We start from the raw sequence: 20,495 nt of genomic DNA, 5'->3' as shown, positions 1-20,495 counted from the left end.
GCTGTACAACATGTTCAACATAATCTTAAGTCATCTGGATTGGCCAAAAACAAATTACTGTATTATACTCAATTTTATCATTGTTTGTTAGTTATTTGCTTGTTCCATGGATCATAATTGTGATGTTTCCATTACAATTACAGTGCACTCCATCAGCAAAAACAATGGCAACAAGCTTCCCATTCACATAACGAGTTAAATTTTGTCTCCCCGCATAAATATAGTGATTTATATTAATTACTTCACTATGTTTATTTTCTCTGTCCCCCTCTCTTAAACACTACATATTCAGAAATTCTTCTATGGGGTAAAAGGAGTTGTAAACACCAACAATTTCAGTTTCTATTTGAAGTTAATAAAATTATCTGTTAAATTCTTTACATCACTGGCCCAATATTTATGTGGAGAATATCCTACAACTTCTATGACACAATAAGGCTGTGTGATGGAAAATGTAAACCATTTCTCCTTCTAGTATTATACTAATGAATGGTCCATTTAGTTTCAAATTATGATTGATTGCCGATACCAACTTTCATAAGGGAGAAAATATACTGTAAGGCTGCTGTCCATGTGCCTAAACGTTTAAAAAACTGTCCATGAGAGGTTCTAGAATCCTTATTACGGTACATGCTTCTGTGTAATATACACTTTTTCCTTCACTGATGTGTGAGCCCTGAATATAATGCCGTAATACATTAATAAATGCAAATAGGGAAATATAAGTTAAATTTTTGGCATTTTCATCTCTAAAATCTGATAATATCCACAATGCAAAAGTTAAGAGCTTAGACATTTCAAAAGATCTGTAACATGTGACATGCAGTTCAGGTTATCATCAGTACAAACACTTGAAATTTAGAATATTTCATGTATTGATTTACCCTCAAGCTTATTTCTAAACATGTACCTTTTTTTAAAAAAATAAAATCAGTGCCAGTCCATTTGCAGAGAACCAGTCATTAATTTTCAAGAAAATATTATCTACACTTTCAATTACTGAAGTTACTCTATTAGGCTTGATTATAACTCTTGCGGTGTCAGCACATAGAAATATTTCTGCTTCTAAAATATTTGGTCAAAAGTGATTTATATATAACAAGAGCAAGAAAGGGCACACTGAAAATCCTTGTGGTACAACTGAAGTGATTATTTCCCATTCTGATGATGCTGTCCCACTACGTACACTCCCTGAGTTTCTTAATGCAGCATTCTGCATCCTTTTAGCATGAAAACTACTTACCAGCAAGATCTTTTATATGGTAATATCTGAGCTTCTCTAGAAGTATATGATGACCTGCACCATCAAATGCTTTTGACAAGTTGTAGAAAATACCAGATGGCAATATTTGGTCATTTGAATCTTGAATAACCCTTTTCATTAACTCAAAAATATAAGTTCTGTGCCATTTTGTTTTTGCTTCTCTAGCTGTCTGCTGTGGTAATGTGGTGGAGCATTACAATGTGTGGTATAAGAAACGTGTTGGAGGAGTAACTGTTACAAGGAGAGTAAGTTCTCTCTATGGAGAAAATTAAACTACTTGCTTTAGACATAAATTAATGTACATGGACAGATAAAAAGTCTACTCACACATTGGTGACAGTAGAACACATATATGTAAAAAACGTTTTATGTATGCGGCTTTTGGAGTCAGTGGCTCCTTCTTCTGGAAGAAGGGCTGAAGCAGAAGGAAGAGGGGAGAAGGAAAAGGACTAGAGAGATTTCGGAAAATGGGTAGAATTCAGATAAGTCACCCAGAACCCCAGGTCAAGGGAGACTTGCTGAACAGGATGAGAAGGAAAGACTTATCATCCTATCTGATATGTCTTCCCTGACGTGGCATTCTGGGTCACTTTTCGAAGCACTACCCCTCTCTCTTGGTGAAGGGCTGAAGAAAAAAACACTGGAGAGATTTAGGAAAAGGGGTGAGTTTGGAAAAGTCACCCAGAAGCCGAAGTCAGGGGAGAATTAGCAGACAGGATGGAAAGGATAGACTTCTCATATCGTCTGGTATGTCTCCTGTGACCTAGGATTCTGGATGACTTTTCTGAACTCTACCCCTTTTCCTAAACCTCTTCAGTCCTTTGCCTTTAGCCCTGTTCCTTCCTTTTCAGTCCTTCTGCCTGAAGAAGGAAGCACTGACTCCAAAAGCTCACATATGTAAAACCTTTTTTTATATGTATGTTCTCCTGCCACCAGTTGCTGAGCAGATTTTTTATCTATACAATTAAATTATATTGTCAAAAATTATTTTCATTGTTATACACATAAATTAAGTATAACCTAAAATTTTAAAACCATATCCCTTAAATAACTTGTCGGTATGCAGTCATACATTCATTGAAAAAAATGAATTATCTTCGCAAACTTGTTGATTTGTTCCACATCATAGTAAATACTGTGAATACATAACATGATCAATTAAAAAATCACATATATTGTTATTGTACTAACTATTATGTGTGATCTGCTCTTCTATAAAAACAGCCCTTTTTCTACATCGATGCCTGATGAAAGTCAAAAAAGACATTTTGCCCTTTACTGACGTGCTATTATAACTGTAGATAAGTTCTGAGTATAAAAAATGTGTGGACTAATACTAGTTTATGTAAGTGGTACATGTAACACACAATACTTGATGGAAAGTATTCAGACATCCCTTTGTAACATGGAAGTGACCACTAGATGTCACTTGAGGTGGACACACTGTACACACTGTTGTAGGTGTAGTCAGGATTGGAAAGTGAGGTGGCTTGCAATTAAAATAAGGTGCCCAGGTTTAGAAAAAGAAACCATATTGGTTTCTTTGCTCATGGGGACTACATGGCGAGGACTGTCAGGAGGATAAGAGAGGAAAAGTCCAGTACCCCAGACCCTCTCAAAGGACAAGCAGCGGCTCAGGACAGGAGAGAGAGTTTTTTACAGTCTTGGCTCCAAGAGCCTCCAGTCTCACTAGTCACATGACCTTGTGACACGATTTTATTGGATAGGTGGCTTTGCTGACGACGACTCGGCCTATTCAGTCAATTGTTGTCACATCAGCCCAAAGGTGACACTCAAAATAGGCAACTCCCTGAAAAATTTAAATAATAATAATAATAATAATAAAAAATTACTTTGGATAGGGCATGGAGGCATCTAGTACAACACCAATACAAAAGAAGAAGGGGAGTATTGTATTGTCAGTAGAAAAGCTGTAACAGCAGAGTGGGTCAGTCAGGAGAGTTCAGTGACTTTGAATTCAGACTTGTCATTGGACATCACCTGATTAACAAACAGATCTGGGATATTTAAACTCCTCTAAAGCTGCGCTTGTGTCAGTGATGCGACCATGAAGTGGAAATACGAACGACAGCCACAACTATACCAAGACTAAGCAGACCCCATGTACTGATGGACAGGGACGGCTGAGTATTGCGGAGGCTTGTTGTAAAAAATTGCATGAATCTTTGAAATAAATCAATCATCAGCTTAAAAGTGCAACCAGCAATCCAGCTAACACATTTACTGTGTGTAGGCTGTTCAGTAGTAGAGCAGTCATACAGTTTTGTAGTCAATGCTACGCGATGTTTGATGTGGTGTAAAGAACGACACCACTGGACAGTGGACGAATGGAAGTGAGCGATGACTCACTATACCCTGTGGTAACCCAGTGGAAGGGTTTGGTTGATGAATGCCTGGAGAACATTACCTGCCATCTTGTACAGCGCCAACAATGAATCACAGATGAGGTGGTGCTAGAGTATGGGGCTTTCTGCTATAACCTTTAATCACTAATAAATTGTGTGGATATACAAAAGTAGAAACAATAGCGGGTTACATGCTACTAACTCCGTATCTGTCAATCGACTGCCGTACCGTGACATGCGGCCGGCGCCGTTCGTAGCCAGGTGGCACCCCCGCGCTCGCCCGAGCTGCGGAGCGCCTCTATCGCTGTGTTCGCGTACTGACGTAGCGGCACTTTTCAATCTCGTGGCACTGTCACAACACTTTTCCCCCATTGAAAAAAAAAACACTCACTTCCTTGGAGACACGGACAGTGCGGAGACATCCATGGCCTCTTGGGAGGCCCCGAGAAGATCCCGCGGAGAAACACGAGAGTATGGTCGAAAATGTCCAGGACGGAAGCTTGTGCGTGGAATGTGCCTCCTGGACGAGATGATGGGTGAAAACTCCGGAGCAGCATCCATAGGTGTCGTAGACCTGGGGGTGTGCTCCAGCGAGATGGGTCCCGGAGAAGGCGGCGTCGCGACTGGGGCCGGTTCCGCCATTCTCGGAAGCGGGAGTGACGTCGGCTGCAGCAACACGCACGGAAGATCAGCAGCAGCGACAGGACTGGCTTCTCGGGCTGGTGGAGGCGAAAGAAGGGGCATTGGCACCGGCGTGGCCACCACTCGTGGGCGCATCTGGTCATAATGGCGAACAACCATGCCGTCGTCCATACGAATTTCACAAAGCCGGCGGCCGCGAAGAGCCTGGACCACCCCTGGAATCCATTTAGGGCGAGATCCATACCCTCGTGCCCACATGTCGGCGCCCACTGAGTATTTTCCCGCACGAGGGGACACAGTACAAGGCCTGACAGGGTGAAGCAGGTGCAGTAGAGTGCGTGGTTGGCGGCCACGCAAGAGTTCAGCAGGGCTGCGATCACCCAGAGGCGTGAAGCGATAAGAACTCAGAAATTGCAACAGAGCGTCATCTGTGGAAAAATCACTAAGGAATTTTTTCATCTGGCTTTTGAAAGTGCGGACAAGGCGCTCGACCTCCCCATTCGATTGCGGATGGAAGGGCGGTGCTGTAACATGATGAATCCCTTGTCCAGTACAAAAATCACGGAAGGCCTGCGAAGAGAACTGAGGGCCATTGTCCGTGACAATCGTGGATGGAAGACCTTCTAGCGCAAAGATTTTGGACAAAGCCAGCATCGTCGCCGCAATGGTGGGCAACGGAACTCGAACAATAAACGGAAACTTCGAGAAGGCGTCATCAACAGCAGCCAATAAGTGCCAAGGAAGGGGCCGGCAAAGTCAGCGTGCACCCGTTCCCACGGCTGCGCCGGATCTGGCCATGGAGAGGGCATTGTACGGGGTGCAGCCAGTTGTTGAGCACACTGACCACACGCAGCGACCATGTGGGCGATGTCCGAATCAATACCGGGCCAATAAACGTGCCTGCGGGCCAGGGACTTAGTCCGAGAAATCCCCCAATGTCCTTCATGCAATAGTTTGAGAACATATTTGCGAAGAGAGGCTGGCACCACAACCCGTGGAGATGCGCCATCCGTGACCAGAAGCACAACACCCTCACGAACAGACAGACGAAGGCGCAAGGCATGGTAGTTGCGAAGGGGATCTGATGCCCGGCCCTTGGTCCTGTCCGGCCAACCCCGTTGAACAAAATCGATCACCTGACGCAGGACCGGGTCCTGCGCAGTAGCCGACGCGACCTGCGAACCTGTAAGTGGAAAACCCTCGACCGCACGACATTCTTCCTCATCAATGTGGAAACAGAGTAGTTCATCTCGATCGAAAACCGGGTCGGGGCCAATCGGCAAATGCGACAACGCGTCAGCATTGGCGTGCTGGGCCCTGGGGCGATAGTGGATCTCATAGTGAAACCGAGACAAGTATAAGGCCCAACGTTGCAGGCGGTGAGCTGCCTTATCCGGAAGTGACGCCGAGGGGCTGAAAAGAGAGACCAGTGGCTTGTGGTCGGTGATGAGGTGAAACATAGAACCATACAAAAAAAATGCTGAACTTTTTTAGAGCATAAATGATAGCGAGCGCCTCCTTTTCGACTTGAGAGTAACGCCGTTGGGCATCGTTGAGGGTCTTGGAAGTATAGGCGATGGGTCGTTCCGACCCATCCTCATACCGATGGGCGAGAACAGCCCCTAGGCCATACTGTGACGCGTCAGTCGCCAGAACCAAGTGCTGACCCGGACGGAATGTGGCAAGACAAGGCGCCGACTGCAAATGAGCCTTCAGGCGGACAAAAGCCTGCTCACACTCGTCGGACCAACAGAAAGGAACGTTTTAGCGTAACAGCTGATGCAGAGGATGAGCCACCGCCGCCGTGGATGGAATGAATTTGTGATAATAAGCAATCTTGCCTAGAAACGCCTGAAGTTCTTTGACCGTAGACAGCCGGGGTAGAGCGGTAATGGCCGCAACGTGCTGTCGTAGAGGACATATACCCTCATGGGACAAGCGGAAACCAAGACACACAATGGAGGGCTGGAAGAACTGTGACTTGTCCAGATTGCACTTCAACCCAGCCAAATGCAGAACCCGAAACAGTGAACGCAAATTGCGAAGGTGCTCCTCAGTGGAGGCCCCCGTGACAACAATGTCATCCAGGTAGTTGATGCAGCCAGGAACGGAAGCCGTGAGCTGTTCCAAAAACCGCTGAAAAATGGCCGGCGCACTAGCGACGCCAAATGGTAACCGCTGGTACTGATACAACCCACAAGGAGTGTTGATGACGAGAAATTCCTTGGAAGATGCATCCAACGGCAACTGATGGTACGCCTCTGATAAGTCAAGTTTGGAAAAGAACTGGCCCCCAGCGAGCTTGGTAAATAACTCCTCAGGACGGGGAAGAGGATAAGTGTCAATGAGGCTCTGAGCGTTGACAGTGGCTTTAAAATCACCACATAATCGCAGACTCCCGTTTGGTTTAGAAACCACCATGATTGGCGATACCCATTCGCTGGAGGTAACAGGAATGAGAATCCCCGAAGCTGTTAACCTGTCTATCTCAGCTTTGACAGGTGCACGCAACGCCATCAGAATAGGGCGTGCCCGGAAAAACTTAGGGCGAGCTATAGGTTTAAGAGTAATGTGGGCTTCAAAATCCTTGGCACGACCCAGACCAGCAGAGAACACGAACGAGAATTCAGAACACAATCCATCCAGCTGTTGATACGGAATATCCTCAGATATGAGGTGCACATCATCATCAATGGAGAACCCGAATAACTGGAAAGCATCATAACCGAACAGGTTTTCAGTGCCCGCATGATCCACCACATAAAACATGAGTGGCCTAACAACAGACTTGTAGGCAGTGGAAGCATCAAACTGGCCAACGATAGGAATTTTCTGCTTATTATAAGTTCGTAGATTTCGCGTAACTGGAGACAAGGGAGGGGAGCCCAACTCCAAATACGTGCGAGAATTAATGAGAGTTACTGCAGAGCCAGTGTCCACTTGCATGCGAATGTCTTTATCCAGAACACGAACAGTAACAAACAACTTATTTGTTTGAGAAAGCACATAGTTAACATCCATGTCCGATGCCTCGTCCTCATCAACAGGAACTTTAGGGGACTGACACACAGAAGCAATGTGGCCTTTTTTCCTACATGAATTACACGTGGCCCAATGTTTTGGACACGCGGCCCTGTCATCTGTACGAAACAATGTGGACAAGAAGGAAGTGCAGAATGAACCTGCTTCTGTGGTTGCTGTTTTCGCTGCGAGCGTGGCGGCCCAACGCGACATTGTTGACGCAAGTGAATCGCCGCCACATCGTTGTTACCCTGTGAAACAGGCAAATTGTCCGCATCGAAAGTGGTCTGTTTGGCGCCTACATCACACCACACGTCTATTTGCGCACTAGCAGTGTGAGACACTTCAAAAGATTGAGCGATGCTGCGAACTTCCGACAACGACGGGTTTGGCAGTTGCAAGGCACGTTGCCGAACTTCTTTATCAGGAGCAAGCTGTAGAATAGCGTCCCGAACCATTGAATCAGCATAAGACTCATGATGAGTGTCCGTGACAAACTGACATTTCCTACTCAGACCGTGTAGTTCCGCCGCCCAAGCCCGGTAAGATTGATGGGGCTGTTTACGACACTGGTAGAATGCCACGCGGGCGGCCATGACGTGGGTGTTTTTTCGGTAATAGTTAGACAATAAGTCACACATTTCCTGGAAGGACAGAGAGGCAGGTTCCCGCAGAGGGGCTAACTGAGATAGCAGCTGATAGATCCGTGGGGAAATCCAAGATAGAAATAATGACTTACACATAGGAGCGTCGACAACGCCGAAAGCCAAGAAGTGTTGCCGCAAACGCTTCTCATAATCCTCCCAGTCTTCAGCGGCCTCGTCGTAAGAAGGGAACGAAGGCGGAGAAGAGGAAGACAGACGATGAGTAAGCGACGTTGACAACGCCTGAATAGCAGCCGTCAGCTGTGTTTGTTGTTCAATGAGCGCTTGCATTAGCTGTTCCATGTCTGCCCCGACACGAAAACACAATTCCACAATGCAGGAAAAAAAATATCCGACCTCGTCGCCAAAAAGTGCTATAACCTTTAATCACTAATAAATTGCGTGGATATACAAAAGTAGAAACAATAGCAGGTTACATGCTACTAACTCCGTGTCTGTCATTCGACTGCCGTGCCGTGACATGCGGCCGGCGCCGTTCATAGCCAGGTGGCGCTCCCGTGCTCGGCCGAGCTGCGGAGCGCCTCTATCGCCGTGTTCGCGTACTGACGTAGCGGCACTTTTAAATCTCGTGGCACTGTCACAACACTTTCATCATGGTTACGGTGTGGGCCTTTCATTGCGTTTCTGTGGTCCCTGCATTGCACTTAAGAAAACGTTAAATGCACTGATGTGTGCTGCTCATGGTAAAGGAACAGTTCAGATAAGGATAATATAGCAACAAAACAATGTACCCTGTGATAAAGTAGCACCTGTGAGGCAATAACATTCCTGAAATTGACTGGCCTGCTCAATGTCATAGCCTGTACTCAATGAAACACTTTTAGGATGAGTCAGGACAATGACTTTCCTTCAGACTTCAGTGGCCTACATCACCATTACCTCTGGTTTCTGCTCTTGAAAGAGCATTGGCTGCCTTTCTCCAAAGGCACTCAGATGCCTTACTGAAAATGTCACCAGCAGAGTTCAAGCCATCAAAAAAGTGAAAGGTTAAAACACCCCCTATTAATATGCACCCCCTATTAATATGCACTTTAACAGGTGTTCCGATTCTTTTGATCACATAGTGTATGAAGTTAATTTTCTGGTCACAAGTTACCATCAACAGGTCAGATACCAACAATGCCATCCAAGATATTTAAACATAGCTTTTAGAATTATTAGATCCTTCATCAGAGCTGTATGGAAAGGTGGAGCAGATCACTCATACCCCAGAACCTTGTCTATACAACCACTGTCCTTTCTAACCTTTCAAAACCTGCCACTCTTTCAATCCTGAGAAAGCAAAAGTTCTGAAAGATGTTTTAGACTTTTCTATTTTTTTAATTTTAGACATGTGTATTGGTAGTACTGCAACTTCATTTCTGAAGTAAAGTATTGGCTATTTGTTCTGTCTCCCTGTATTTTTACACTTCTCTCGAGTGAATGTCTTCTGATAAGGTTAATCCCCTGATATTTTAAACAGACACTATAAGAGCAACATATGTTATAAGTACAGCAGATGAATGTTATCTGTTTCCAAGAAATATTTCATTTACCTTATTTTATTTCAGTTGAGACAAGAACATTTAGTTTATGTTCAATAAATTTATGTAAATACAATTGATGAACCCAAGAGTACCTGAGGGCACAGAGGTAATAGTCGCCAGCAAGAATACAACATGTCTGAAAAGCGATACAAAAGCTTTAGCCGGCTCTGCAGTGCCTTTATTGATATACCCTGAAGATGACCATATTGTGCTGGTACTAGAGCTGGTAACCCAAACTGTAGTGGAATAGTTGTGCCTGGTGTCCTCCTTGGCACAGGAGGAGATGTCCAAGCTGCACTATGCGCACGTCCAGTTGAAATCTGGAAGATGAGAAAGAACAAAAATATGGGCCAGTAATACTGCAATGTAGTGTCATAACACTTGGAAAAAGCAATCTATCAAAGTAATATCTTATATGTAGGTTGTAATATTTGTTTCAAAATTCAAATTTTATTATTTACTAAGTGAGTCAAACATTAAGACAGTAATTAACAGCAAAAGGATGAAATATGGAACAATAATATAACTGTAATGGAACTGTAACACAGATTTAAGTAAATTTGATGGTTTCAGTACTCTTTTAAGGTACTAATTTTGTAAATTTGTACACTGAAAACTTATCACAAATGTTTTACTGAATATGGAAACAGTGCCCAAGAACAGCCAGTACACTCAAGGACAACTCGGTGACAGCTAATTGGCAACTCCATCAAATGAAGAAAAAATTAGAAGTATTCAAAAGCTTGGTGTTTGAAGGACTGAGGCAAAAAGAAATAAAATTCTTGGAGGAAACACAACTTTGCAATGATTAGCTAGTAAAGTTACACAAACCTCAAAGTCAAGGTAATCACAGTAATGAAAGTCAACAATGAATCAGCAGCAACATAGATCTGAAAATCTGGAAATATTTGAAGTGACAAGAGAGGGCAGTCAGCTGACAAGAGAAAAGGGATACTAGAGAAAAAGAAGAGCAAATGAGACCCATGAAGAGAGAATAAAAGAAAAGGAAAGAAGAAACTATTAGTGGAGAGAAAGGATAAAAATAAAATTAAATATTGACAACAGGAGAAACTGAAAACAATTGACAGTGTCTACAAGTGAAGAGGGGATGTGGGAAGAGTCTCCTGGAGTTAGTGAGAGTGAAAAAGAAGTAGATAACACCTGGAAAGATTAGGAGAAACTGGCATAGTGATAGCACTAGCCTTGGTATAACATGATTTAAGAAAATCATAAACCCAGTGAAGATATTGGTTCAAGTATTCAACTGCTGTATACTACTGTGTAAAGGAAAGAATATTCCCTTGGTGGTTTTAATGTATTATTCAGTTTTGAGACTGGCTGTATACCAATGCATATAATTTAACAAGGAAAACAATCAATTTTTGACAAAATAATTTAATTAGATAGCTGAAAAATATATGTACTAAGCGGCAGCAGAACACACACAAAAGAAGGTTGTAATTATGCAAGCTTTTGGAGACAGTGGTTCCTTCTTCAGGCAGAAGGGTTGTAGGGAAAGGAAGAGGGGTGAAGGAAAAGCACTGGAGAGGTTTAGAAAAAGGGGTAGATTTCGGGAAAGTCACTCAGAACCACAGGTCAGGGGAGACTTACCATATGCATTGGATGAGATTTGAAAACCTCAGGTTTTCCGATGCAGTCCCCAACAATCAGTCTTTTCTTCTCATCCCATGCAGTAAGTCTCCCTTCATCTGTGGTTCTGGGTGACCTTCCCGAAATCTACTGCTTTTCCTACACCTCTCAAGATGTTTTCCTTCACCTCTCTTCCTTCCCCTTCAACCCTTCTGCCTGAAGAAGGAACTGCGAGCTCCAAAAGCTTGCCTGATTACATCCTTCTTCTATGTCTGTGTTCTACTGTCACTTGGTGAGCAGATGTACATAATTTACACTATAAGAAATACATTTTCAGGACCATAACGCAGATAGCATTTCACTGGGAAAAGGAGGAGGAGGAGGATATTAGTTTTTAACGTCCCGTCGACAGCGAGGTCATTAGAGACGGAGCGCAAGCTCGGGTGAGGGAAGGATGGGGAAGGAAATCGGCCGTGCCCTTTCAAAGGAACCATCCCGGCATTTTGCCTGAAGCGATTTAGGGAAATCACGGAAAACCTAAATCAGGATGGCCGGAGACGGGATTGAACCGTCGTCCTCCCGAATGCGAGTCCAGTGTGCTAACCACTGCGCCACTTCGCTCGGTCCCACTGGGAAAAGACAAACTGTAAAAGTGTAATTATTTTTTGTGATGGGATTAACATGCGATCAAGTGTGGAGTAGGTCATTACTGAGATGCACATTTATGGTAATGAAACCATGCTCAACAAAGGTCTCAAAGACATTTTTAAGTGAAAATTTATTTTGGTCTCATAAATTTCACAGACAAGGTTAATCATGGTGCCAAAAAGTGAAAACCTCATAAACACAATGGAACCAGTTGAGATTATGACATTCTTTGGATTCATATAAATCCAACACACCTTGTCAAGTTACTCATCTCATATTCCAAAAAAATATGGATACAGCAATCATTTCATCAGCCTATCAAATTTTCAGAGTAAAGCCATTTTAATTTTCTCTTAAGATTTTCTGTTGTTTTGTTTTTCATATCATTTGTTTGTTTGGCAATTGTGCTTTAGTATCATTCTTGTCACACTAAACTTGGATGCACACATATCAAGCAAAAGTTTCTTTGAAAACTGTCAATACGTCTTATGGTTTACCTGCTTTATTCCCTTTCCACTAAGGGATGGTATGATTTGGGGTTCTCGGACTACGAGCAAATGTCCAAGACCGAGTTGCCCGTCACTATTGTTACCCCATCCCCAAACACCACCATCTGATGTCAAAGCAAGAACATGCTCTGCACCTACTGCAACATCTTCCACAGAGTGATTCTGGAGAGCCAAAACCTGTAACATGTGATTAAAACACAGGAATGAGCAGTAACGAGCATATGATTACAAGATTTTTTTGATAAATTAACATTCCAGCTTTTTGTTCTAACTGTTTTTCATGATTTTGTCAACATTTCACACCATTGTCATATGTTCATTAACATACATTTTTTCACAACACATCATAACTATGAACAGCACCCATATAGATAAACTGCATCTACTTACCGGAGTGGAAGGCCAACATAAGGCTAACATAACACTGAAATCTTATAATGAATTCTGGGGTGCAGAAAAAAAGTGATAAGGGTGATATGGGTGAGCGGAGAAAAAAGTGGGAGAGGAATGTACAGCGAGTCAATTGCTACAACAAAAGCAAAATGCAGCATATGTAGCAAAGTAATGCAAATGTGATTTAAATAAAAATTATGTTATAAAAAGGATAGGCAGTAAAAACCTCTGATCAGATAGAACTTTCTCCTGATAACGACGTCCTCCTGAGTAGATCCGAATGGGGGACTATTTTACCTCCGGAATATGTTACCCAAGAGGACGCCATCATCATTTAACCATACAGTAAAGCTGCATGCCCTCGGGAAAAATTACGGATGTAGTTTCCCCTTGCTTTAAGCCGTTCGCAGTACCAGCACAGCAAGGCCGTTTTGGTTAGTGTTACAAGGCCAGATCAGTCAATCATCCAGACTGTTGCCCCTGCAACTACTGAAAAGGCTGCTGCCCCTCTTCAGGAACCACACGTTTGTCTGGTCTCTCAACAGATACCCCTCCGTTGTGGTTGCACCTACGGTACGGCTATCTGTATCGCTGAGGCATGCAAGCCTCCCCACCAATGGCAAGGTCCATGGTTCATGGGGGGGAAGCAGATAGAACTATTATGAAAATACCAAGCAAAGGATGCTGTGCTGATATATAAACTTGGTACTTACACGTTGTGGTTGGCAGTGGCCACGAATATGGGATTCAGGTTGAGCTATGTAGCGTTCCATACCACATGTGTAAAGGCTACCTTCATCTGTGAGAAATACTGTAAACTGTGTGCCACAGCAAACTCGTTTTACACTCATATTGCTGAGATTCTTCACTTTCTGCAACAAAATAATGTGTGATTAGTACCTAGAAACACAATTTTCTTGAAACAATTCCTCAATGACAACAATTAGCAGTAAAACATGAACAATAGGATAAACAGAAAAGAGGACAGTGGGCAAATATTGCTCTCACACATTTACTCGATAAAGCTATTTACTTTACTTTTTAAATCTTGCAGACTTTAGAAGGCTCCACAGCATATCCTAACATGATTATGCAGTAGACTACTCATTCTGTAACTCAAAGGTAACTGTAGAGCAGTGGCTATTCACATGACAATCATAGTCAGTGGGTGGCTTTGGGTGGGTGACCTAGTTACTTTGCTAATCTTCGTGAATAAAGTGCTTACGTTTGTTGGAAGGCTTCTGGGAAAGTTTGGTGTATTGGTAAAGGAAATGATACAAATTTCAAGCTGCTAGAGCAACACTCCTCTATTAACGTTCCAGCGTTTGGTGTACTTATCAGGCAGGCACGACAGTAGATATTGGAAAAATTCAAGGACATTCTGCTACAGTTATAACTGGTTGATATAGATATAACACATGCACAAGGAACTTAAGTGGGAAACTATGGATGAAAGGCTTCTTTATTCATCTAAGAGAACCAGTATTTAGACAGTTTTACTGCCACCACAAGTAACCTACACCACGCACTGTGCATGGGACTGTGTAGTATATACACGAAGACATAGATATCTACCTTACATGATTGACAACCCCTTCATATAAGAAATGGCACTGAAAGCTATGAGGCAGCAGCTGTTATTATTAAACAGAGCAGCTTTGAGCATCACTAAACTAAAGACAATTCATGAGATCACAGCATATAATAGAGGGAAACATTCCACGTGGGAAAAATATATATTTCCTGATGAAGCAACCTTGAGTTGCGAAAGCTTGAAATTAGTGTGTGTGTTTGAGTGTTTTTTATTGTCTCTATCAACATACCAATGCCATCTCGTTTGGTAAGTTACAGCTTCTTCCAAACGAAAGCGTTGGTATGTTGATAGAGACAATAACAAACACAAACACACACACAAATTTCAAGCTTTCACAACCCACGGTTGCTTCATCAGGAAAGAGGGAAGGAGAGAGAAAGACGAAAGGATGTGGGTTTTAAGGGAGAGGGTAAGGAGTCATTCCAGTCCCAGGAGCGGAAAGAATTACCTTAGGGGGAAAAATGGACAGATATACACCCCCGGCCCCCCCCCCCTCCTCCCCACACACACATACAGACATGGTGAGTTGATGTTAATGAAGAATGCCTTTAAGGCGACAAAGACACCATTATCGGCCCTCTCTGGGCTTGTACAATATCATGTAATAGTGCTACAAGATGCTGGATGTTCCTTCCATGATATTGCAGAAAGACGTGGCAAGAATGTAGCCACTGTACATGATTATTGGCAGCAGTGGTCATGAGAATGTACGGTCACAAGAGGATTGGGCTCTGGGCAGCCACATGGCACTTGCAAGAGGGAATACCATTGCGTTCGGTGTGTGGCTCTGGCACTTTGTTCTGCATCTACAGCAGCAATATGAGCAGCAGTTTGCTCCACAGTGACACAACAAACTGTTACAAATCAGTTATTTCAAGAATAGCTCTGAGCCAGATGCCCTGTATTGTGCATTCCACTGACCTCAAACCATTGTGACTTCAGTGGTGTCAAGCGAGATCTCATAGGATGGCAGATCTGTTGTGTTTTCTGATGAAAGCTGGTTCTGCCTCTGTGCCAGTGATGATCATGTGTTGGTCAGGAGGAGACCAGTTGAGGGCTAGACACACTGGACCTATACCTGAGGTTATGGTCTGTGCCAACTTACACTTTTCTTACAGTACCCTGATATCAGTCCTTTTCTACTGCTAGTTAGTTTACACTTATGACCATCAGATATTAGTGAGTTACTCACAAATTGTGTCTACGGATGGGTGTTATCTATCCTGCTTGTGGGACACATACAGCTTATCTACACCAGCAAATAAGTAATGTTTTTCCTAGTTATCACTGTGAGAAGACTGTCTTTCACAGTTTTATATCATGAATGTACTTAATCTTATATTTGGAATTTCACAGTTTCCAACTTTATATTATTACATAGTTAATAGTAGCCTTCAATTCCAAAAATCAAAGGATAGACATATTTACATTGTGAGCATTTCTGGGCCTCTTCAATTGATGAGTTACACAGTAACATATTCAGGCATGTATAGCTGTGTATTATGGAAGTTCATTTTATTTGTATTTTGGTTTCTTAGGATTTCAACATCTGCTTCTCTTTTTCTTAAACAGATATTCTGACAACAACTTGGTAATAAACTCAAACAGCTAATGATACCATTTGTGTGACCTGTGGCTTGAATATATAATAAAAAAATTAATCACAATTGTCCTGTGTTTGCCAGGCCCAAACTAAATTTTCGAAGTTCATCCTAAATAAAACCACTGCTAGTCGTAAGTCCGGGGCCTCATTTCGTAAGTGATGAGGAAGGAGGAGGGGGGAGGAGTAACACCTTGTTAAAAAAGTTGGATTCATCTGGCTCCGGATGGTAGCACTCTGTAAGGGCTCCTGCTTAGGGTTACTAGGTGAAACCTGGTCAATGGTCTCAAAGGCAAAAGAGGAAGTTCAGATTCCAAACGGTGGAGAGTGTGGAAGAACTACATCCAGGACTCACAATCTTGGTTGCATTTTTTGTGGCTCTTGGGTCACACCCAAAATAACTTTCATCAATCATGGAATGTGTGATGTAAACTATTTTACCCCAGGTGGACGATCCACCATACACCAGGATGTCAGCAGACATTCGCATTCTGGGGAGTCTGCAACATTGCACAAAGACAAGTCAGAGTGTCTTGAAATCTCATACAAATTTCAACGTAGACAATCAACGTACCTAGCAACTTTCAATGCAAACTCATTATTGCAAACCGGAAAACTAAAACATGTAACAGATACACTAAAGAACCACAACATACTCATAACAGCGATTCAAGAAACAGATACATGGATACAGATACCTTTGATTCCAAAGGTTTTAGGGTATACAAAGGGAAAGTGAGATCGAGAATAATGAAAATTTACCACGTCTTGGAACAGCCTTTATAATCAACAAACAAATCTTGAACTCAATAGCTGACTTTGATTCCCAATAAGAAAGACTCTCAAGCCTTACATTCACAAGTATGAACAAAATCTAAACAATTATCAATGCACATGCCTCTATAACAGGAAAAACAAAGAAAAAGTAGAGGCCTTTTGGAATCATCTAGATGACATTATTCAGAAAATTCAAGATAAAAACATCATTATTCTTCTTGGAGACTTAAATGTACAGATTGGTAAAGAAAAAAGAAAATAGTTGGAGACTATCCAGCACACAAGAGGACAAACAGAAATGGTGTGAGGCTGATAGAACTTTGCCAAGCACACAATTTAATTCTTAAATCCACAGCTTTCAAGAAACTACCACGAAGACAAAAGACATGGATACCCCCAAATCCTAGCCTTGGGGAATTTCAACTTGATCATGTGGCAAGCAAGAAGATTTCTCGCAAAGAAATCATGAATGTTAGGGTACTCAGGTATGCAAACTTGGATTCAGACCACTATCTTTCTAAAATTAAGTTCAAAGTCATCCCAAACAGGAAACACAGCATGAAACAAATTAAGGGTCGGAAGTACAGCACGGAAAAGATATTAAAATCAGATTAATTCTAAAAAGGAACAGAAACCATTTAGACGCAAACTGGGAGGATATCAAAGAAAACCTCATTACTACAGTTGAATGGATAGCACCTAACATAATAAGTAAAAAACATGCATGGTGGTCGCTGGAATGTGATGCCCTCATTGAAACAAGAAAACAGGCAGGGCAAAATTGGCAACCACAGAAAACAGAAGAAAGCAGATTGAATTTCATTACAGTTAGAAAACTGGTAGATAAAAATATAAAAGGGATTAAGAAGACACATGAAAACAAAACTCTCCTCCAAATTGATGAAGAATTTACTAGAAACAACACAAGAAGCTTTAACAGAGCTTTCAAACAAAGGTTATCAAGGAACAAAGCACCCACCTTCCAATTTCGAGATGTAAATGGGACAATCGCTCCCAATAAAATGGAAAATTGCGAAATACTAGCAGGCTACTTTGAGAAACTCTTGAATTGTGAACCCATTTCTGAACTTAAAAACAACAAAGCATCTGGACAAAACCAAATAGTGGCCAAACTATGGAAAGAAGCTGACAAAAATACAATTACATCCCTTCAGTGTGTTTTCGATAAAATCTGGATAGATGAAGAGATCCCCACAGAATGGATAAAAGCTTTCATCCACCCCATCCACAAGAAAGGTTTGAAAACAGACCCCAACACTTCCAGAGGAATATCACTGCTGGATGTAACATAGAAGATGCTTTCTGAAGTCGTCTTGAATAGGGCAGAGCTGCAATTGGACCTGCAAATTGAGGAATACAGGGAGGTTTTAGAAAGGGTAGATCATGTTCGGAACAAATACTAACCACTGATTTCAAAAAAAGCATATGATTTAATTGATAGAGAATCTCTATTATCAGTCCTGGAAGAAATGGGTTTGGATAAGAAAACAACTAATATTATAAAAGCAACCTTTACAAATACATTTTCGTAAGTTAAATTTATGGGCAAATTATGGGAACCATTTTGAATAAAAATGGGTGTGCGACAGGGGGATAGGCTTTCACTGTTGCTGTTCAATTGTGCGCTTGAGAAAGTAGTCAGAGAATGGAACACAAATATTAAGAGTGGTATAAGACTGGGTTGCAAAAAGAGGAATCTTAAAGTAAATTGCACTGCTTTTGCAGATGATATGGCCCTGTTTGCTGAAACAATGGAAGAAGCACGGGAGCAAATCCTTGAACAAAAGAAACAAGCAGCTAAAATAGGTCTTCACATCTCCTTTGAAAAAACTAAGATATTGGCAAACATCAAGCACTCATGTAAATACCTCGAAGTTCAAGAACAAAAGATTGAAACAGTACAAGGATTCAAATATCCTGGAGAATGGATTAGTTGGAATGCTAGGGAAAGCAAATCAATGGAATCCAGAAAAAATAAACTTGAATTGGCCTTCCAACTAACAAAAAATACATACAACAAAAAATCCCTTTCATGGGGGTTCAAAATTACACATTACAAGACAGTGATTAAGCCAGAAGCACTGTATGCAGCAGAAACACTAAACATGAATTTCAAAGGCCAAATGGAGAAACTTGAGCTAAAGGAAAGAAAACTTTTAAGAAAAATCATAAGACCAAAATTTCATAACAATAAGATTATACACAACAAAAATGAAACTCTCTACAAGAAAATTGAAAAACTTTCTGATATTATGCGAAAAAGGAGGATAAATTTTTATGGTCATCTACTCAGGATGAATTCCAACAGATTAACTAAACAAATCTTGGATTTTTTCTGTAACCGCAAAACAAAACCTAAGTGTTTTACAGGAACTGAGAAAGGCCTAGTAGAATTATAGATTTCAGAAAATTCACTTATTGATCAAACAGCTAAATCAATTACTAAAGATGAAAACATAAGGCTCCAAGACAAATATACACAAAAGTCCAAACCCTGCATCTTGGAAGAAGAGAGGAAAAGAAGATCAGAAAGAATGAAGAAATACTGGGTCCTAAGAAAAGAACAAAGCACAAAGAAATAATTAATCCAGCATATGCCAAAGAGGGTGAAACAAAAGAAGAAGAAGAAGAAGAAGAAAATTATAGTAATTCTTCAATTTGACCAAAGATAAATACTCTCCTAACTTTTTGATGACCTTTTGTCTTTTATGACAATTGTTCCTGTAATAGCATCATGACTGCTAATCCCGTTCTCATTGGTGATTTTTTGAAAAGATTGCTTCTGTTTGTAACTAAGTGGCTTAAAATGTTATTTTGTATGTGGTTTGTCAGACTAGTTGTTCAAGGTAGTTGTCAGATAATGTTATCATTATTACTTTGCAAGAATGCCTTTACTGCTGATGACGTGTGTGTTTTTTCTCTGTCGTTACTGACAGGTTAATGTCATCACCTAGTATGACTATGCGCTCAGCATATTTTTGGGGCACCCACTTTAGGCTATCTTTAAACTACTGTGATGTGTCTGAATCTGCTGATCAGTAAAAACATCTGATTATTAATCTCTGCCCACTGACCCCTAACTGCTTTCCATATTAGTTCAGAGCTGGATTCATTTTGTACCTCACTAGATCTAATGCTTTGTTTGTGATTTTAAACACTCCTCATCATGCAGTGTTTAATCTATCTTTCCAATATACATTCCACGTATACTTGAAAATCTCCCTATTGTCAACTTTGGGTTTCAACAACTCTTAGTGTTGTGACAGTGCCACGAGATTTAAAAGTGCCGCTACGTCAGTACGTGAACACGGCGATAGAGGCGCTCCGCAGCTCGGCCGAGCGCCACCTGGCTATGAACGGCGCTGGACGCATGTCACGGCACGGCAGTCGAATGACAGATACAGAGTTAGTAGCATGTAACCCGCTATTGTTTCTACTTTTGTATATCCACGCAATTTATTAGTGATTAAAGGTTAAAGCACTTTTTGGCGACGAGGTCGGATATTTTTTTTCCTGCGTTGTGGAATTGTGTGTTTGTGTCGGGGCAGACATGGAACAGCTTATGCAAGCGCTCATTGAACAACAAACACAGCTGACGGCTGCTATTCAGGCGTTGTCGACGTCGCTTACTCATCGTCTGTCTTCCTCTTCTCCGCCTTCGTTCCCTCCTTACGATGAGGCCGCTGAAGACTGGGAGGATTATGAGAAGCGTTTGCGGCAACACTTCTTGGCTTTCGGCGTTGTCGACACTCCTATGTGTAAGTCGTTATTTCTATCTTGGATATCCCCACGGATCTATCAGCTGCTATCTCAGTTAGCCCCCCTGTGGGAACCTGCCTCTCTGTCCTTCCAAGAAATGTGTGACTTATTGTCTAACTA

At 41.8% G+C, this 20,495-nt stretch overlaps 1 protein-coding gene across 1 annotated transcript in view; it reads right to left on the bottom strand.

The window, feature by feature from the left end:
* The window catches only part of LOC126413339 (probable E3 ubiquitin-protein ligase HERC1), a 722,413-nt gene that overhangs the window by 92,629 nt on the left and 609,289 nt on the right, over positions 1-20,495 (bottom strand). The window contains exons 63-65 of the mRNA XM_050083249.1: positions 13,338-13,496; positions 12,220-12,408; positions 9,577-9,804 (exon numbers count right to left, since the gene is read on the bottom strand). Of these exons, the coding sequence (XP_049939206.1) occupies positions 9,577-9,804; positions 12,220-12,408; positions 13,338-13,496 (576 nt within the window). The remainder of the gene's footprint in view (positions 1-9,576; positions 9,805-12,219; positions 12,409-13,337; positions 13,497-20,495) is intronic.

This window comes from Schistocerca serialis, chromosome 7 (genome assembly GCF_023864345.2).
Source record: "Schistocerca serialis cubense isolate TAMUIC-IGC-003099 chromosome 7, iqSchSeri2.2, whole genome shotgun sequence".
Classification (NCBI taxonomy): domain Eukaryota; kingdom Metazoa; phylum Arthropoda; class Insecta; order Orthoptera; family Acrididae; genus Schistocerca; species Schistocerca serialis.
The sequence above is the reverse complement of the archived record's forward strand: the minus strand, read 5'-3'. Positions and strand labels throughout refer to the sequence as shown.